The sequence below is a fragment of the Natator depressus genome, chromosome 2, assembly GCF_965152275.1.
Source record: "Natator depressus isolate rNatDep1 chromosome 2, rNatDep2.hap1, whole genome shotgun sequence".
Lineage (NCBI taxonomy): Eukaryota > Metazoa > Chordata > Testudines > Cheloniidae > Natator > Natator depressus.
In genome coordinates, this window is record NC_134235.1 from 144,147,469 (window position 1) to 144,168,348 (window position 20,880).

Here is a 20,880-nt window from a genome sequence, read left to right on the forward strand (position 1 = left end):
AGAATGTTAACCTTTCAAGGCATTAAATGCCAAATGATTTCTGTGCAACCTTAATTCTGCCCCCTTGTAGGAATTATGATCCAATTTTAACTATACAATCACATGCTAACATTCCTGACTCATGCCCTGTGTATTGTTCTGACACAGAAACCTAGGACAAACAACTGACCTAAAACTTGACTAACTCACTACACTAAACAGGTCTTGCAGGATATTTATCCATGAAGAACAGCATATAAGAAAGCTACAGAAAGCTCATAACTTGCAAAGATTTATAATCATTGCAATATGTACATACGGGTAACAAATAAGGAATAGTATAATTATGTTAAAATTAAGCTTTATGGACTCTGAATGGAATGAGTCACCAGGGGACATTTCTTGGTGATGGCCCATTCAAACAGGAGGGAATTCACGGTCACCCTGTCCTGCTTAGCTGGTGATGAGATACAAGGATCAATGGTCTAGCCTTGCTCCATCCAAGACTTTCAATAGAAAATTATCTGAGACAAATGCAAACGATCAAAATCACTTGGAGATAAAAAAGGAACATTATAACAGTCAGGGAATCACACTACCTATGAATAAATACAAGAGAGTGCTTCAGAATAACAGAGAGTGGAGGGGGGGGGGCAGGGGAAGCACTGTGTCTCCATTCACTGAGGAGACATCTTGAGAGCAGGGATGTTCTCATGAAAAATTGGACCCTGGTTCCTGTGAAGCCAGCCACCACTGCAATAGACTGAACTGTGCGGTGGGGTGGAGGGACCTACTTTATTAGACAGGAAAGGAAACTATTAATAAACATTGACCCAGGTTCTCTTTTTATGATTTTGTTTTATATTGTAACTACTAGAAATGAGAAGGTGATGGAAACAAATAGAAATTCTTTTCTTTCTTATAATCAAACAACAGAAGGTTTATTTAATTGTTCATGAGTCCTGTGAGATTTTACAGGAGCAGTGATTTAAGGGAAAATTGGGATACACTGCACCTTTGGGAGCAGAGGATTTGGGATTTCTGTGAGTAGCCAGTCTTGAGGCTGGAGCTCTTCAAAGGGACTGAGGTATTGGAGTGCATGTATTGTTAGCCTGCAAGGCAGATAGAGTTTGCATAGCTCACAGGAGCGTGCTTGAGTGGCTGAAAGGCTGGTGGTGGTCCGGCAGTGACACCCCACCACCGTACGCAAGACTCTCTCTTGCTGGAGGTGAAACCCCTGAAAACCATCACAATTGTCTAATCTTTGCACTGAATGAGATATGTTTCTATGGAAATAGGATGTGATCATGCAATTAAAGAATACATCATACATAAGCACAAGGGAGCCACAATTAAGATGTGGTGCAATCTTGGGTCAAAGTGTAAGGGCTACTACTATTTAAATATTGCTCATTGTGATTGCTGAAGTTTAAGTCTGATGTTAAAATATCCATTTCCCAACGAGTTCTGTGATTTTAACTATACAACTTTAATGTTTCACTCAGAGGTTATTTAAAAGGAGAAATTAGTCCTATAAACTGAATATCTCTAAGTCTAACAAAAAACAAAATCTTTGTAAACTTACATCTTCATGTACCGGTGAACATCAGCAGGGAGAGAGGATCCATCAAAAACAAAATCTTCCACCATAACATTTAGAGTCAACCTTGACCTCCAGTGTGAGACAGGTTCATCTAAGGCATTGGTCTGTTTCTTTTCTGCTTCTATTTGCTTTTAAATAAAAAGGAAACAAGCATAATGCTGTACACATTAAATGCAAATTTTAGGAAAAAAAAAAAAGTCACTTGAACCCTGGATTACAATTAGCTACACCAGAAACATGAACATGTGGAAAATTATCATTAGTTCAGCTTGGACCAGACATCATATCAATATTTTTCTAACTGTGCTGGAATGAATCCTGTGCCTATTGCTATTTGAAACTAAAACTGAAAAACATATATGCTTAGAAAAGAGGAAATACTGTACAACTCTGATTCAAGATAAACTTTTAAAAATTTGAAGCCAGTTCAGAAAAAAGTTAATTAAAAAAACTGACTGATTACTCTCCATGCCCCATTTGAAACAGCCAGAACACTGACATCTGCTTGCTCTATATAAGGATTTGGGATCGTGGGGGTAACACTACTTGCACTGAGTTTGTGCTGTCTCAACACCACATTCATGTGATATTTGTAAAAAGATCTCAGCTTCCATTAGGAAAGAAAAAAATCTGATCACTTGTTAACAAGCAACTAAGACTTCAGAACTGGGTGTGTGTCGTCCCCCCCCCCCCCCCCAAAAAAAGATAACCAATATTCCAGCTGATTTTTCATTCTCTCAAGTAAATTAAAGAGATACAGTTGCCATTCCACTCGTTTTGCTTTGGATCATTATGCAAGACTCTCAGTCTTTCCTCCATTAATGCTTTCTTTTTTTGTTGTTGAATACTTGCTACGATTTGTTTTCTTCTTGGTCCGCTTTCAAGCGCGTGAACAGCAGACTAACGGAGCTGGAAAGAGTCTACACTTTGGCTAGGTCACTAACATCTGAATCAAGTTCTGGATTTTGCTTTGCTACATGTGTGGAATTTCTTAGATGAAGTTCATTGTGCAAAATCCACATGGCTGCTATTGCAATGCTACAGGTCAAAACAAATTTCCACCAAAATCAATACATCCTTAAAAGATGTATTGCTTTCTGGCCTGACCCAGAAGTTCAAACACACCATCGCCAAGTGTAGGGGTTTTTTGGGGTTTTTTTTGTTTTTTTTGTTTTTTTTTTTTTTTTAACATAATGGCCAGGATTGTCTTTCATGCTGTAAGTTTCAGTACGGTATATTTTAGCTTTTGCAAAGACTCCCTGTTCAAAAAGGACTTCAATCACAAGTGCATTTTAAGTCCATCATGAAACACACTGTACCCACAAAATATGCCTGTCCTTTTTCCTTAAGAACAATAACTCAGGCAGTTGAACATGGGTGGCGGGTATAATAGGCCAGGGGAGGCTAAGCCTCCCCAAACAGGATATTGCACTCCTCCCTTTGGGGGCGTGCTGGCCTGCCACCTTTACAGCACTGCCGCTGAAAGGGTGCTTGGGCCGTGGCCCCATCTGCACTGTTCCTCTTCCCCTGAGGCACTGCCCTCACTCTGCCTCTTCCCTGAAGTCCCTCCCCACCGGCCACTCATGCCTCTCCAGTGCGAGCGGCAGGGGGCCACCATTGGGGGACGGGGCAAAGTGGCGCTAGCAGCGGGCAGGGGAGGGGGCAAAGAGTAAATATAAACCGGTATCCGCGGAGCTGCAGTGCTCTACTGGGAATCATGGCAGCGAAAGCATCAGCATCACAGGTTGCTGCTCCCAGGAACCAGCGTCCCACACCAGCAGCTCCTTGAGCGTGGCTGTACTGCCCATAGCTCTGCCCTCTAGGGTGGGCACAAGGCTAACCGGCAGCTGTTCCCTGTTGCACTACTGTGTGCAACTGGCTTGCACGCTCTTGGACAAGAGTCCCTTCCATGCAGCGCTCTGCATCTCTTGCCCGGAGGTGTGCGAGCCGCTTGCACACATTACTCAACCAGGGACAGCTGCTGGTGAGCCTGGTGCCCACCCCAGTGGCCAGGGCTGGGGATAGTACAGCCACACCAGAGAAGCTGCCCATGCAGGAGCTGGCTAGGATTGCCAGGCATCCAGTTTTTGACTGGAATGCCTGGTCGAAAAGGGACCCTGGCAGCTCTAGTCAGCACCGCCGACCGGGCCATCAGAAGTCCCGTTGGCAGTGCAGCTGGGGCCCAGGGTTAAGGCAGGCTCCCTCTCATATGGTACATATGTCCAAACAGCTTGAAGGTATCAGTAAGAACTTGTTTTGTGGATTTACCCAGTAAAATTTGAAAATATTTTTCAAAATTACAGTGACGTTCTCCTTGGTTATAGCTGGCAAGGTTCACAACAACATGGGGAGTATCTTGCCTAAAGTAACCTTGTACGCAATTAGAACAGCCCATATTCACTGCTAAACCATCTACAATCAGGCCAGCCAGTTCTAATTTGATGAATTCAGCCTTAATCCCCACAACTTCTGAAGGTATTTTTAGTTCCTGTGTGATGTCTCCCACTGTACCAGATTCCACATCTTCCATATTAAAGAGAATGATATTTTCAACACTTCACAAATCTCATTTACACCAACTCATTCATGGTTCTGCCAGCAAGCACAGTAATAAACCTAGCTTTCTGAGACTCTTCCTTACAGATCTTGTAAGTGCCTCTATAACTTTTCAGTTCAGTTTGATTTAAGATTAAAAGGCTCTTTCCAGTCTGCAAACTATTCAAAACTTTATATGATCAGTAAACATGATTTGAATTTTAAATCAGGATTAAGCTAAGTGTCAAACTTTTGAATCTACTACAAAGTATAATAGTAGATTAAACTCACTTGCCTATGCCAGCAAATTGAACTCACTTGCCGATGCAAATTTCGGTATCCCTCTTAAAATCAGATGTGATATACAGAAACAGCTGTTAAATTTACAGTAAGTATTGCTATACTGCTTACTTTGGCTTAGTTTGAAAATTCAACTGTGTTACTTGCTTTCTGGCAAAAATAACTGCCTTTGAACTACTTGACTGTAGCTGAAGACACCCAGACCTAATCTCTCCCCTCCCCACACATTTCTAATCAGAGCACTGACATTCAAAAAGAGGATCAGCAAAGTTCTGCTCCTCCGTTCCAGTTCCTTCTGCTAAAGCAGTGGTTCTTAACCTTATCCATACCGTGACCTCATGTTACAGTAAACAGTTTCAGGACTCCCCTGTCCCCGTTCACAGAGAAAGGAAAGGCGTTTACGATCACCACGAATCTATTTGCAACCAAGTTGAGAACTCTCATCCTATGGCAGAGTTTCTCAAACTTTTCACATTGGCGACCCTTTATTCACAATCAAATTTGCACAATCACCCCCTTACATTTACTATAAAAGTAAAAAAATCCAATTTTAAGAATAAGCCTATACAATTTGAACACTCTCAATCTTTCAAAAAATACTTGATCTTGAAAGGTAAAGGTGTGTGAGGAGCAAGGGAGCGAGATTTTCTTTGCTTTTAGACTGTAAAAAAATTTTCAAAGTCTTACAATCCCTAAATGCTTTTTGTGACACCCCATTCCCCCAGTGGTCAAGCTGATTAACAATGTCCAAAGGTGTTACCTGTATTGCTGACGTCAACTAGATCCATCCTCCGCCCTTTTGAGTCCCTTCTGCTCTGATCAGCCCTCCTTCTTCTGCCCACTCCTCTCTGACAGACCTAAATAATATTTTCTAGTTCCTACATGTTACCCCGCACCTGCCCTTACTATTTTAAAGTCATTTGATATTTTATTTAGTTTTTTTTCGTTTAAGAAACCTACTTTATGTCTATCTTGACATGATAAGAAAGATGTTTTCTCTTTTTATGCCTTTTTACCATCAAGGAAAAAAGCCTACCTGGATGGTGGATTCTCCAGTGATAAGATTAACTTCTTCTGGTTTAGGGACCATGTATGTTGTCAGAGGACTTACTATATGCACCTGTTTGCCATCGTGCCAAGGTAAAATGCCAGCATGGTGAAGAAATATGTATGCATAGAGTGTGCCATTATTTCGAGTTTTCTTTGGTACAGACACATTGACTGTTCTAAAATACAAAATACAAAATTATAAAATAGCATAGTGATATCAATTATAAATACAGAGTTCTTGTAACTTTTAAATGAATTTCATCATCATGTAACAAACAAATCTTCAGCAAAATGTATTCAGTATAAATCACTAACTTATCTGTTGCCAAGTACTTAGTGACAATGAAATTCCTCTTCAGCCATGGTAAATTACAAACACAGAACTCTGAAAAGAGTGTGGCAAGAAAAAGCACGTTTTCATTTTGTATGAGCTGCGAATGCTTAATTTTTCTTTTCTTTGACAAGCTATAAAATTTTGCTATAAAATTACTCCCAATTACTACTCAGGTTGTATGGCTTAAAGTGCCACACAACATAATCATTATAAAAAGCGACAGCGAATTACGAACTAATTTGAAGTTCTAAACAATTCAATGTATTGTCAAGCAATTCTATCTCACTTCTTCAGATTCCCCAAGAACGAATTTTAAATATTTCTGTAACTTTGTCAGTGTCAGACAATGAAACTTTCAACTCAGAGTAATAGTAATATCAGTGTGTTTAAATGCAGAAAAGCTATTCTTGCTTTATCTTGGATTACATAGCCCCAGCTGTATTTCTGTTAATTCTACCAGAGACTAGCTCTGCACTGAACACTTCCATGGACCACAGAACCAAGTTACATCACAGTAAAGGAAACATATTTACTACCCATCTGAGCTGAAGCATAATATGACCAGAGATATAGGCTTTCCAATTAGTGGAGTTACAAGAAAAAAAATTGAAAACCTAGCAGAATCTGATATAGACAGCCTGCAAAGTGGCAGGGTGTTTGCAGGTGTTTTTTTTTTTGTTTTTTTTTTTAATTAAAAAGTGAAATAGGTTCTTTTAAACTAATGATTTGAAGTGGAATATTAACATAGTTCTAGAAAATTTAAATATAAAAAATTCATAACATTTTAAGTCATAAAAGCGTGATTCTGCTCTGGAATAAAAAGGACATCTTCCTAGTTCATTGACGTTCCCTCATAAGTATACAGAGTCTTACCTGTACTTCAGCGACAAAAAATTAGTTTATATTACTCTGTTAGAAATGTAGAGCTAACACAGACATGGAAAAGTGAGTTGGTGATGTGCAAGCTAAAAACATAGCTTGACTTTCAGATTCTAGGTAAAGTTTTAAACACCAGCTGTTGCAAAGTCACCTGACATGTAAACTGAGCAGATAGGATACAGAAGTTATTGAAGGACATACCTGGATTTCCATTTCAATTTTAGTTACTATTCAGAGCAGAGCTATACTTTAAGGCATCTTGTAAAATATTTATTTAAGTTGCTGGAAACAGTTGTTTTAAATACTGGCAGCACAATCCAAACTATCCAAGTACCTTAAACATTTGGTACATTATAGACGACTGAATCTGTACAGTATAGTTAAAGGGACATTAAAGTTGGTAAAACTTGAGGTCCAGAGCAGGGGACTAGGCTACAAGGTTCCCAGACTGTAATAAAGGCAAAATAAATAAAACGAATACATGAAGCCCATCAGTGGGGCCAGAGTGGATTATATTTCTTCGTTTCCCTTTATTTTTAAATGAATTGGAGATGTCAAGAGATAAAATATTAAAGTATTATAAACATGAAAAACTAATATACAGTCAAAAACAAGATGAGTTTCGAACTGCCATTGATACAACATTGTTTGAAGTACATGTATTTCCAGTACAGCAGCACTTCATTCTCAACTTTAGACTAAATTTGCAATAAGACCTGACATTTTGACAGACTTAAAATTAAAACTTTTATTTACTATTATTTTCTTTTAAATAAAGCCTGAATTTCTATATGCTGTACACTGCCTTAGCTTTGATAGTGGAAAATCCAAACAGAGTGAAAACACTGTGTTGTATGGTAGATCTACCTTAATTTACTGGCACTAACATGCATCACATATCTATTAGATACAATAATTTTGTAGGAATGCTAAAGAACTCCATAATAATAATACTTTACCTTTCAAATCTGGACTCAATATCAAAATCCTCCACATTCAATATCAGATCTATATTATTCTCAGCACCAATGTTTGACCGTGTGGTAGTGTATACACTTAACTGAAATAAAAAGGATAAAACAATCAGTGCATGGACAAAGAACTGTTTGTTCCATGCTAGTAAGGGCATGTTCCATCTCTCTAACAAAGCTATCCTAAGGCGACTACTGGTCAGTGGCGGTGCTAAGGCAGTCTTCCTGCCTGTCCTGGCACCGCGGACCGCACCCCAGAAACAGCCAATGGAAACTTCCGGGCGCAGCATGGTGTCGGAACAGGTAGAGACTAGCCTGCCTTAGCCGGCCAGCACCGGCAACAGACTTTTAACGGCCCTGTTGGCGGAGGTGACCAGAGCTGCCGCGACCCAGTGCCTTACATTTCACGACCAAGTACTGGGTTGCGACCTGCAGTTTGAAAACCACAGGCCGAGGGGCAGTCCTCTGGGAGGACCAGACAGATGCCTTCTCCCCCAGATTGAAATGCATTTCACATTAAATCAGGTGAATTATCAGGCTGTGCACCACTTACTGCTGCTATAGGTGAAATATAGAGCCTACTACAGCTAACAGTTACTCCATTAGTCAAGTGTTAGAGGTCTGTGCTGTAGATCTAACGGTTCCAACCCTTCTGGGCTCCATGGTTCCATCTGATTTTTTTTTCTAGATTGCTTTTTTAAAAAATTGGGAAACAACAAAACACATTTAAAGAAAAAGAAGGTTGCAAAATTAAACACACTAAATTTAAGAAATGCCAGAATTAATGTTGCCTGTGCATCTTTAATTCAGTCCCCCTGTGCTTGTGTATGCACTATGATACAATCTTAAATCACATGCTACTCTTTCTATATAAGAATAAGACTAATACCCAGCTCTAATATATTACTTTTCATCAATAGCTCTCAAAGCACTTTACAACGGATGCCAGTAACATTATCCATATTTACTGAGGGGGAAACTGAGCCACAGAGAGGTGAAGTGACTTGTCCAAGGTCACCCAACAAGCCAAGTGCAGAGAAAGGAAGAGAACATGGGTTCCCTGAATACAAGTCCAGTGCTCTAAGCATAAGGCCACAGTGACTCCCCAGAACCCTTTTCTCATTCTGTACACAGGTTGGACTATGCTCAAGGAACGAATGAGGGCTTTGTAGCAAATGAAGTTATCATCTTGTGAATAAATTAAACAACGGTCTTGTCAAGCTTGAACGAAATAAAAAAATTACAAATGTTAGGCCTCAAACTTCCATATACTTCAAAATGTAAGCCTTGCAAAAATAAAGCTTACGCTTGTGATCAGGACGCGCTGCCACCAGATAGCAATATCTGCTGACTCCTGTGTACTTATTAACCCCAAATTACCCACAATCAAGATCTAATTGGCTACTGAAAATAAATAGGCCTCAATTATACGAACAACTAACAATTGGACATAAAAATTAAATAGTAGTTCTTGCTTATTTTATATGGACACCACTTAACCTCATTACATCTGTGTTGGGTGGTGGGAAGTAGCAAACATCCCAGGGTGAATTAGGGCCCCGAAGCGTGCCTCCTTCTTCCTTCATCTCTGCATGGTGTGAGAAGTGGGATTGTAAAATCCAAGATGAGGGGACGCAGTCAGACACTTAACCCGTCTGCCCTAAGACTCTGCGACATAGTTCACCTTTTGTGCCATCCCTTTGATCTACAGTGATAATGTCAATGTCAGCATAAGTTATAAAAATTGTCTTGTGCTGGGGTTTATCTTGTCACTGTGAATTTACAGTTCTCCCCAGGTATTAAGTTCTGTGGCAGGTCCACGACTGTATGGTTTTATGTCCCCCCATGGTATTTGATGATTAGCTAAATGAGTGTATGGTCCGATCCAGAATTAATTTCCACCTGGATTTTTTCTCGCCTTTGTTTTTTGTTTGCTGTTGGAGTGATTTGTTATCTTCCTTAAAATGTAAAGTATTGCAAACTATAACCATGGCCGCTAAATGGTTAAGACAACATGCCACAAAATTGGTAGGGCAAGTAACAGTAACAAGGAAGGAGTTAAAAAAAAAAAAAAAATCAAAAGAAGCTACACAGCCCTGGAATGCTCCCACCCACCTTGCAGGATGGCAAGCAGCCCAAAGACAGCCATCGCAGGAACAGAATAAAACATTGAAAACAGCTGCAAGGAACCTACAAAAAATACACGTGCCATCCCCTATTATAAATATTTTTGGTAAACAGCAGGCTTCAGGTAGCTACCCTGTGCCTGAAAAATGGGGACAGAAATGGAAAAAGGTGGCCCTAGCAAAATTAAAAGATGAAACTGGGTCCGCTGCATTGCAACCACCACCTCATAATAAAAGCCAGGTTCTCGTTAAACTTAAACCGAGACCTAGATTGGTGCCTGTCAGAATGGAACAAGTAAGTGCACAAATGGAAAAAGTAGCACACAATACTTTCACTGAATTGGTAAATCAAATGAAGGAAAAAATGGAACAGTTCACAGAGCACATTAGGAGACAGGAGCTGCGACTCAATCCCAGGGAAGTGAATAAAAAATAATTTCAAAGTAAAAAACCAAAATTAAGTGGGTTAACACCTAAAATTGATGCATTAAGATATGGAGTTGCCCCAAAACAGTTAACTACAGCAAAAAAGAGCACTCCTGCCATCCATTTGGCATGCACACAAAAGCAACAGACACTGGGGGAACAAATTCAGGTTTTACAACAGCATGTAACTACCTCCACTCTCCTTTCAAAGACAGGATAAAAACGAGGGGTGCAGTTCCCAACTACGCAGGTCCCCAACTATTTTGACCCACGGAACCACATTCCACACTCATATCTAAAAATATAACCTTCTTTCTAAAATATTTTTACATACTGTTTAAGTTTTGTCCTTTATATTCTTTCTCAGTTCGCTAAACTCACTGCTGCTGCCTGTACTTTCATCTCGCTACCTTCCTAGGTTGCTCTTCACCCCCCCACTTCCCCCGCCTCTCCTCACTTTGGAGGTTTCTGTAAAAACTATAGCTTTTAACTTTTAAAACAAAAAGAGACAGCCAAAGAAAAAAGCAATTGAAAACAAAACAAAAAGAGAAAACACGGTAAAAAACTTTACTTTACATAAATCCAGTAATCAATCATTTTAACCCTTTAGGAATGCAACAGCAGGAATTATTCCTAATTTTCTTAAAGATATGGTTGCCAAATGCAAAAATGCACACTTTTGTTATTTCCATATAGCAAAGTTTTAAAATAATGTTAAATATGAAGTAATAAAAAATGCCTTAAGTTACTAAATTAATACAGCAAAGTTTGCAAGTAATTATATGATTTTTTTATAAATTTTTATTAAAAGTTTTAAACAACAAGGTAATAACTTGCTTATTTAGATGTTTAACCCTTTTGTTTATTTTGTATTTTTGTTTGCCTTATTTTGTATAGTTATAAATAGAATTCTGGCACCATTTGTTTTAATTGTAAGTTTGTCCTGTGTGTCATGTGTGTTGTATGTTGTGTATCACGTGACTATTTTTTATTATTTTTATTTTGTTGCAACAAAAGTCAATTTTATACCCTTTTAAAAATATATGTATATGTGGTACCACATTATTTTAAGATCATGGTTGGGGTATAATCATAGCATTATTAGCACCAATTTTTTGTGTAAAGTTCAAAAAGGTTTCAGTTACAAATAGATGTACATATATTTCTGTCTCAACAAATAATGCAATTGTAAACAAAAGAATTCTCTTATCAACCACAGTTTTTGTTTTGTTTTTTAATTTTTTTAAAATTTGTTATTCAAAGAAAATATTTAAGGGGAAACCTCAACATTAAGGTAAAAATAATACTAACAAAATGTCAATTTCTTGTGTGGACTTTTTATAAACTTATTTGCACTTTTGAACATAGTTATAAGAATGTGATAGCAAAAATGTTTTAAAATAACAATTTATGGATAAAGCTAACCAAATAATTTCAACAGGTTTTTTCACCTTTGACTCCCAAACATAACAAAGCATCATAAAAGTTTAATACCCTCAAAGTATTTGCATTGACCTATATTTAAAATTTATTTTGGTTTAATTTTACAGTTGGTTTAATTTTATAAGCTTTTCTTTTGTTATGTTATGTTAATGGGAAGCAATAGTTGTTAAAGTTTGTGCTTCTAAACAGTTAACAAGAGTGAAGTTGGAATCACAAGAAAATTAACTCTAAAAGGCTTGTTAAAATTATGTTACTGACTCTTTTGCTGAAACAAAATGTTCAGCAAGGGAAAGCAATACACCTTCACATGGAAGATTGTGAGCATTTATTTTAGTCGTTAAGAATTACATTTAGTATAAATATTAGTAATGCACCTCAAATGAAAATGAATGTCTATACAACAATTGCAAAAAGTATAGCTTGTGTTATAAAAGACTTGGTCCCTATTACATTGTAAACACATTAAATTAATCTGTGTATTAAATTTGGGTTACTAAAAAAAATGTAAAAAACAACAAAAACAAAAAACAACCTTTATTATGTTAACTAACTAGCTATTTAAGTTGCATCCCACAGACTAAAGACACCAGAAGATATCACACCACAAAAATACCGCCAGATGGTATCAGTATACAGTGAAGAAATCCCCGATCACCAAAAAAAGAAAAATGAAGTGCTTTATAAATAAAAGACTGGTCAAATACACCTCTATCTACCATATATGGACAATTAAGTTAACAGTCAGCTAAAAACCACTAGCTGAACCAGGATAAATTGTCATTTAATTTCAACTTGGTTACTCTGTAAAAACAACTGTATTATTGCTGTACAACATTTACAACGTGCATAACCTTGCTCAACTGTTGAATCAACAACAAATAAATGGCAGCAAACAACATAATGGCAAGGAAAAAAACAAATTAGTAAAGAAATTAAGTTACACAGCAACTACAAATTGGGTAAACAAATTCCTTGTTAGTACCATTCATAATTTGGGTTACTAACACTGCATCCTAAACTAAGGCACGTTATTCAAAACAACATGTTCAGTGTCTGCCCTATCAATTTTGTTCAGTGTCTGGGTACCAATACTAATCCTGACACAGCAATATTTGAGAAATTGGTTACTGTCCATTCAGTAGGTTTTGTGAAAAACAACATCCATAAAAACAACTGGATCTATGGCAACTACTGGTGTATCACGGGGCAACGCAATCCATGGAACAAAGAAGCTAGCAGTTCCTATTTCCTGCACAGTGAAGCTTACCAAGGGCGACAACCAGCAGTAAGGGTAATCAGTAACATAAATGGACAGTACTGTTCTCACTACTCCAAATTTTTGTTTTACTTCTCATATACATAGCACTGTGGAACACATTATCACAATCCCTATTTCAGTATTTCAAAACACTCAGCCTACTAATACTAATGATATAAATGGTTACTGTAATTGCCCTAATAAAAGTGGGTTGCTATCTGCAGTACCACAAGGACCAAACTGCAACAACAAATTGAAAAAAAATTGTTATGCTTGAATATAAAGTGCTATTATATGTATACATACATACTACACATATATGCTTACATACACTACAAATATCTGTGCCATACCCATATATGCATATATACTAATGATTTGGAAGTGCCTCTAAGGCTCAATCATACTATTACATTCCTCAGTCTAAGTCCCGGACCTAACATTCCCAGGCCCACATATTCTTCTGGGATTGGTAGTCTGTCTTACCATACTTATTGCTGGAGCCTTAATATTTGCTTGTATTTGCTATCTGTCCCGTTATAACGGAGTATACACAAGTGAATGTTATTGTTCCAAAGCCAGAAGTTTAGGCCTCGGGGGGATGTGAATAAATTGAACAACTGTCTTGTCAAGCTTGAACAAAATAAAAAAATTGCAAATGTTAGGCCTCAAATTTCCGTATACTTCAAAATGTAAGCCTTACAAAAATAAAGCTTAAGCTTGTGGCTTGTGGTCAGGACACACTGCTACCAGATAGCAATATCTGCTGACTCCTGTGTACTTATCAACCCCTAATTACCCACAATCAAGATCTTGATTCAAGGCTACTGAAAATAAATAGGTTTCAGAGTAACAGCCGTGTTAGTCTGTATTCGCAAAAAGAAAAGGAGTACTTGTGGCACCTTAGAGACTAACCAATTTATTTGAGCATGACCTTTCGTGAGCTACAGCTCACTTCTGTAGCTCACGAAAGCTCATGCTCAAATAAATTGGTTAGTCTCTAAGGTGCCACAAGTACTCCTTTTCTTTTTGAAAATAAATAGGCCTCAATTATACGAACAACAATTGGACATAAAAATTAAATACACATTGATTATACAATTAGGGCAACCATATAAACAAAGTGGCCCACCCTGATTGGTTGGTCTGTTCTAAAACACGGCCATCAGACCAGATAAAAAGGATGAAGGCACGGGAGTGTGTGTGCGCGTTTTCGGTCATACCTGACCCACACCCCCTGAACCGAAGAGACGTGCACTTCTCGACTGTCTGTACCTGGCCAGTGCGGAAAGCGGCCGACTGAAGGGTAACGTATTTTTCAGACGAATGCAGGGTAAGTCTGGTCGCTTGAGCCGAACTGATCATAGCCATATCGATACCATAGTATAAAGTCAATAGTAGGTAGCTGATGCATAATAGCTTTGCATGTATTTGTGCTTGTCTTTTAAAGTAGTCCGAGCGGATGCATGTGGTGTTGTCGTTCATCAGCTTTATGTTGCCTTTGAAATAGTCTGTCACCAGGAATATAAAGCTGGTGAATAAGAGCCTTACTTATGCTTGTCTTCGGGGTTTTTATGATGACTTGCTAGGACCAGCATATGTAGAGTAATTCTTATTCAGTGCTGGTCTTTGGTTTTCCTTTTTCTGTTTTGTTTATGCTGTTCAAAAATTATTAAAAACCTTTCTTGAGGAATAATTAGTAGTTCTTGCTTATTTTATATGGACACCACTTAACCTCATTACATCTGTGTTGGGTGGTGGGAAGTAGCCATCACCCCGGGGTGAATTAGGGCCCTGAGGCATGCCTCCTTCTTCCTTCATCTCCGCACATCTGTACAGCCTCTGTTTCACTGAAAGCTAGACAAATTCAGACTAGAAATAAGGTGTACATTTTTAATGGTGAGAGTAACTAACTATTGGAACAATTTACCAAAGATCGTCAGAGAGTCTCTATCATTGACAATTTTAAAATCAAAATTGGATGTTTTTCTAAAAGCTATGCTCTGGGAATTATTTTAGGGAAGTTCATGGTGTGTGATATACACGTCAGAATAGATCATCACGATAGTTCTTTCTGGCCTTGGCATCTTTGAATCTATTTGTTAAAGAACTTGAAAGAAGAACAGACAATGAAGGAGGGTCTCATGATTGAGACAGCTGGATTCTATACCTTCCTCTACTATACAACTCCTATGCAATAAAAGGCAAGTTATTTAACCAAATTTAGCTAATTAGCAACTTGAATCATACAGATTTGCAGAAGTGCTGAGCATTCACAATTGCAAAACAAGTCAACTGGAATGGTGCTTTGAACATATGAAGTACAATCAAAAATATTAGGTTTCAGAGTAACAGCCATGTTAGTCTGTATTCACAAAAAGAAAAGGAGTACTTGGGGCACCTTAGAGACTAACCAATTTATTTGAGCATAAGCTTTCGTGAGGAACAGCTCACTTCATCGGATGCATACTGTGGAAAGTGTAGATGATCTTATTATATACACACAAAGCATGAAAAAATACCTACGCTACCAGCACTCCCAGCTACCTTCGAGACACCACTGACTTCCTGAGGAAACTACAATCCATCGGTGATCTTCCTGATAACACCATCCTGGCCACTATGGATGCAGAAGCCCTCTACACCAACATTCCACACAAAGATGGACTACAAGCCGTCAAGAACACTATCCCCGACAATGTCACGGCAAACCTGGTGGCTGAACTTTGTGACTTTGTCCTTACCCATAACTATTTTACATTTGGAGACAATGTATACCTTCAGATCAGCGGCACTGCTATGGGTACCCGCATGGCCCCACAGTATGCCAACATTTTTATGGCTGATTTAGAACAACACTTCCTCAGCTCTCGTCCTCTAATGCCCCTACTCTACTTATGCTACAGTGATGACATCATCATCTGGACCCATGGAAAAGAAGCCCTTGAGGAATTCCACCAGGATTTCAACAATTTCCATCCCACCATCAACCTCAGCCTGGTCCAGTCCACACAAGAGATCCACTTCCTGGACACTACAGTGCTAATAAACGATGGTCACATAAACACCACCCTATACCGGAAACCTACTGACCGCTATTCCTACCTACATGCCTCAGCTTTCACCCTGACCACACCACACGATCCATCGTCTACAGCCAAGCTCTGCGATACAACCGCATTTGCTCCAACCCCTCAGACAGAGACAGACACCTACAAGATCTCTATCAAGCATTCTTACCACCTGCGGAAGTGAAGAAACAGATTGATAGAGCCAGAAGAGTTCCCAGAAGTCACCTACTACAGGACAGGCCTAACAAAGAAAATAACAGAACGCCACTAGCCGTCACCTTCAGCCCCCAACTAAAACCCCTCCAACGCATTATTAAGGATCTACAACCTACCCTGAAGGATGACCCAACACTCTCACAAATCTTGGGAGAAAGGCCAGTCCTTGCCTACAGACAGCCCCCCAACCTGAAGCAAATACTCACCAGCAACCACATACCACACAACAGAACCACTAACCCAGGAACCTATCCTTGCAACAAAGCCCGTTGCCAACTGTGCCCACATATCTATTCAGGGGACACCATCACAGGGCCTAATAACATCAGCCACACTATCAGAGGCTTGTTCACCTGCACATCCACCAATGTGATATATGCCATCATGTGCCAGCAATGCCCCTCTGCCATGTACATTGGTCAAACTGGACAGTCTCTACGTAAAAGAGCAAATGGACACAAATCAGATGTCAAGAATTATAACATTCATAAACCAGTCAGAGAACACTTCAATCTCTCTGGTCACGCAATTACAGACATGAAAGTCACTATTTTACAACAAAAAACTTCAAATCCAGACTCCAGCGAGAAACTGCTGAATTGGAATTCATTTGCAAATTGGATACAATTAACTTGGGCTTGAATAGAGACTGGGAATGGCTTAGTCATTATGCAAGGTAGCCTATTTCCTCTTGTTTTTTCCTGCTCCCCCCACCCCCACCCCAGACGTTCTTGTTAAACCCTGGATGTGTGTTGGAAATGGCCCACCTTGATTATCATACACAATGTAAGGAGAGTAGTCACTCTGGATAAGCTATTACCAGCAGGAGAGTGAGTTGGGGGGGGGGGGGTGAGAAAACCTGGATTTGTGTTGGAAATGGCCCAACTTGATTATCATACACATTGTAAGGTGAGTGATCACTTTAGATAAGCTATTACCAGCAGGAGAGTGGAGTGGGAGGAGGTATTTTTTCATGCTTTGTGTGTATATAATAAGATCATCTACACTTTCCACAGTATGCATCCGATGAAGTGAGCTGTAGCTCACGAAAGCTTATGCTCAAATAAATTGGTTAGTCTCTAAGGTGCCACAAGTACTCCTTTTCTTTTTTCAAAAATATTAATTACTCTGAAAAATCAAGACCTTGGTGTCTCAGATGAGGAACTCCAAATTAGTTGATACAGTGGAATCCCAATTATACAATCTAATTGGGCCAGATCAGATATCCAAAAATCCAGATAAACCAGAGAATGGGCAGCGGGACTCCAGCTGTCAGCCCCAGGTGATAGGGCTCTCGCTAATAGCAGGAAACCCAGCTGCTATCAGTGCCGGGTGGCTGGTGGCTCAGCTAATATAGAGAGCTGGAAATGGAGGCTTGGTTAAATGGGGTTCTACTGTACTTCTGACAATTTTGGCCTTAATGTCTCTGTGCATCAGCACAATGGAGAGAGTACATTCCGCTTAATAGCAACACAGACATTAACAACTTCCCACTGACATAAGTGTTTTCCTGGGAACCAATCCTTCCCACTGATTTTAAGGCTAATGGGATTTGGATCCTGGCACCAGGCATGCTACTTATTAAGAACGCAGTTTGGAAGAAAGACCCCAGCTGCGGGCAGGTTTGCATGGCTGCACATGGGAAAGGAAGCACTAAGATGTGCCACCAGGGGTCAGCACTCTGCATGTCCCAGTGCTTCCTTCTAAGGCTACAGCTCCACAAACCTGCCTACACAAGCTAAGGGGCTGCAGGCCAGGCCAGAAGGCTATGGGCAGAGCATTTGTGGGAAGGGGGGTTGCAGCCCAGATGCTGGAGCTGCACAGTACTTCCACTTGTAGAGCCCTGCGTGGATACACAAATGTGTATCCGCATCCGATCCATGATCTGCAAAAATTATTGCCCGAGCAGCCCCCCACCCAGGGCACATGGAGGGACCCAGGCTCCCCACAGCTGCCAGTGTGGTTCTCCCCAACCGGGCTTCAGCCAGGGAGGAGGGTGGCTTGGAACCACAGTCTGGCCACAGTCAGAGTCAGGTGGGCAGCTGTGGGGAGCCACAATGGACCTTCCACCTGCCCTGGGCGTAGGGCCCGAGAAGCTCCCAGCCCCTGTCCCTGCCCCACAGGCCCTCAGCCCAGAGCAGGGGGAGGATCTGCGACTGCCTGCTCTTACCATCAGAGTCCTGCACGGATACAAAATTGGTATCTGCATCCGTGCTGGTATCCGCAGAAATGGTCCACAGATGTAAAGTGAAAAGGAGTACTTGTGGCACCTTAGAGACTAACCAATTTATCTGAGCATAAGCTTTCGTGAGCTACAGCTCACTTCATCGGATGCATATATATATAAAGTGGATACCTGCGGATTTGCAGGGCTCTATCCACTTGTGTCCTGCTGCGGTACTGCAGCCAGGGAAGGAAGTGCTGGGATGTGCTCAGCCAGGACTCCTGGAGAGAGGACTCCTGTCTGTGGGCCTCAGTGCCTGCTAAAAAAGCCACATCATCCAGGTTGCAACTTCCAACCCTGCTGCTACTCTGCTCACAGGCACGTTTGGAGGCATACAGCCAGGGATGGCACACTGCAGCGCTTTCTTTCCTGGCTGCCCAACTGCCTTCCGCTTACTGGCAAACACAGAATGGCCATTTTTTGCTGGCAACCGAAGGGATTGCTAATAAGAGGAATCTACTATGCCACCACCTCATTAGAATGTCCTGAAGCTAAACTCATTAATGTTTGTGAAGCACTCATTATGGTCAGAGCACTACAGAAAAGCCCATGAGTACATTAATAATTCTGTATTCAGTTCAAGGTTTAACCTGTGTGTAATAATGAAGGCCTAAAACCACATGAAATAGGGGAATATTGAACACTGCATATGAATAGCTAAGCCACTGAGTACCGACCCTACAATCTAGTGTGTGACACAGAGATCCTAAAGTAAACAAAAAGTGTATGATCATGTAATTAATGACTATCTTCTCAGTGCTTAACTTCACAACCCTATTATTATTTAAGTGTAAATGCTTTTTGGTAGATAATTCTGCATAAATACTTATGACTATTCTCTCTCTTTTCTCCTAGCCTTGGCAATACTGGAAGGATGTTGGGAAAATACAAAATATAGGAACAAAGTTCTTCTAGTTTAATGAAATTATGCCTGCCTGGGCCACCTGCTCAATTTCTTTATTCGTTCTTCTCTCCTAACTCCCACTCATTGTCTTCAACTACATATTATTTTATTCCTCAATTGCTCTTTCATAAATCTATTTTCTTTCAATACACAAGATCTCCCTTACAATCTTACATATTAGCCTCATTACTAAGCCGCTCTAGTTTCCATGGTATATTTTGTCTTCCACTTGCTGCTTATTCTCTTCTACACCACGTTGCTGTCCCCTGGTCTCATTTCTCTCCCCGCTCCCAACAATGTTGGAAGCACAGATTATAAACTGCAAACAAAAACGGCTCTTGCCTGATGAACTTAGGGCCCGACCCCGTTAACTGCTGCAGAGCTAGTGCCCGTCAAGTACACGCCGGCAGAGACCTTAAGCTGCTCACAGCCAACGCGCTCACCCCTGCCGGAGCCCGCAGACCGGCCCACCAAGGAGAAGCTAACCATCTGCGGCCAGCAAAGCAGAGACCCCAGGCCGCAGGCGAGGGGCCGGGGGGCCGCAGGCCGCCCCTCGGGCACGGGAAGGTGGGGGAGAGCCCAGCGCGCGTCTCACCTGCAGCTTGGGCCGGCGGGCCAGGTAGGGCCAGATGCAGCCCGCCGCGCCTCCCGCCTGCTCTTCCTTGGCCGGGCCCGGGGCGGGGCAGGGCCGCGTACAGACGATCCCGTACATCACCCAGCACGTGTGCGCCACGTACACCGCGAACACCCCCACCACCAGGCTGGTGAACGAGCTGCGGCTCAGCATGGCCCCGCCGCCACCGTCCGCGCAACCGCCGCGGGCGTCACCCGAGCCGCCCCTGGCCACACAACGCCGCCATCCTCGGCACCCAGCGCGCCCCCCGGCACTGCCCAGCCCCCTCGCGAGTCACGACTTCCGAGAGACACCGGAAAGACGTAACCGGCCTCTCCCCGCAAGAGGCCTGCCGGGAAAGGTGACAGCTTCCTGCTGGGAGAAGAGCCTCGCCCCCACCAGCGTCAGCCCCGGCCCAAGTGCTGCTGACGCGCCCCGGGCCACCCGCCCAGTCACCCAGCGAGCTCGCGGAGCAGCGGCCGTGCCGGATCCCGCCGGCGACAGCGTGACCAGACCAGGGTCGGCAGGGCGGGGAGAGACTCCTGCCGGGCACCTCCCTGCGAGCCCAGCCCAGCGCCCGCCTTGTATTTGATTGTTGGCCGCTATGTGCCGGGGCCCTGGCGCCCAGTCAGTCGCCCCCTCTGCAGCTGGGCTTGCCAGGTGCCTGGTTTTTCCCTGGAAAGTCTGGTCAAAAGGGGACTTGTACAGCGTCCAGTCAGTTATACTGACCTGACACCAAAAGTCCAGTGACCAGGCGCCAGGTCATTAACCTCTGACAGCCCCTGCTCAGCTGGGCAGCCTCCTACGCAGCTTTCTCACAATGCTCCTGTACCCACTCACCTGTAGTGGGAGGCCTCATTGCATCGCCTTCTAATTGCCCCCTTACCAAGGCTTCTGTGTATTCCACCATTTTCCCCTGCTCCTGTACTGGAGTCTCCCATTAGCTCC

At 41.5% G+C, this 20,880-nt stretch overlaps 1 protein-coding gene across 1 annotated transcript in view; it reads right to left on the minus strand.

The window, feature by feature from the left end:
- The window catches only part of CLPTM1L (CLPTM1 like), a 113,224-nt gene extending 92,968 nt beyond the window's left edge, over positions 1-20,256 (minus strand). The window contains exons 1-4 of the mRNA XM_074945088.1: positions 19,915-20,256; positions 7,640-7,740; positions 5,454-5,643; positions 1,565-1,710 (exon numbers count right to left, since the gene is read on the minus strand). Of these exons, the coding sequence (XP_074801189.1) occupies positions 1,565-1,710; positions 5,454-5,643; positions 7,640-7,740; positions 19,915-20,106 (629 nt within the window). The 5' untranslated portion in view covers positions 20,107-20,256. The remainder of the gene's footprint in view (positions 1-1,564; positions 1,711-5,453; positions 5,644-7,639; positions 7,741-19,914) is intronic.
- Between the last annotated feature and the right edge of the window lie 624 nt (positions 20,257-20,880).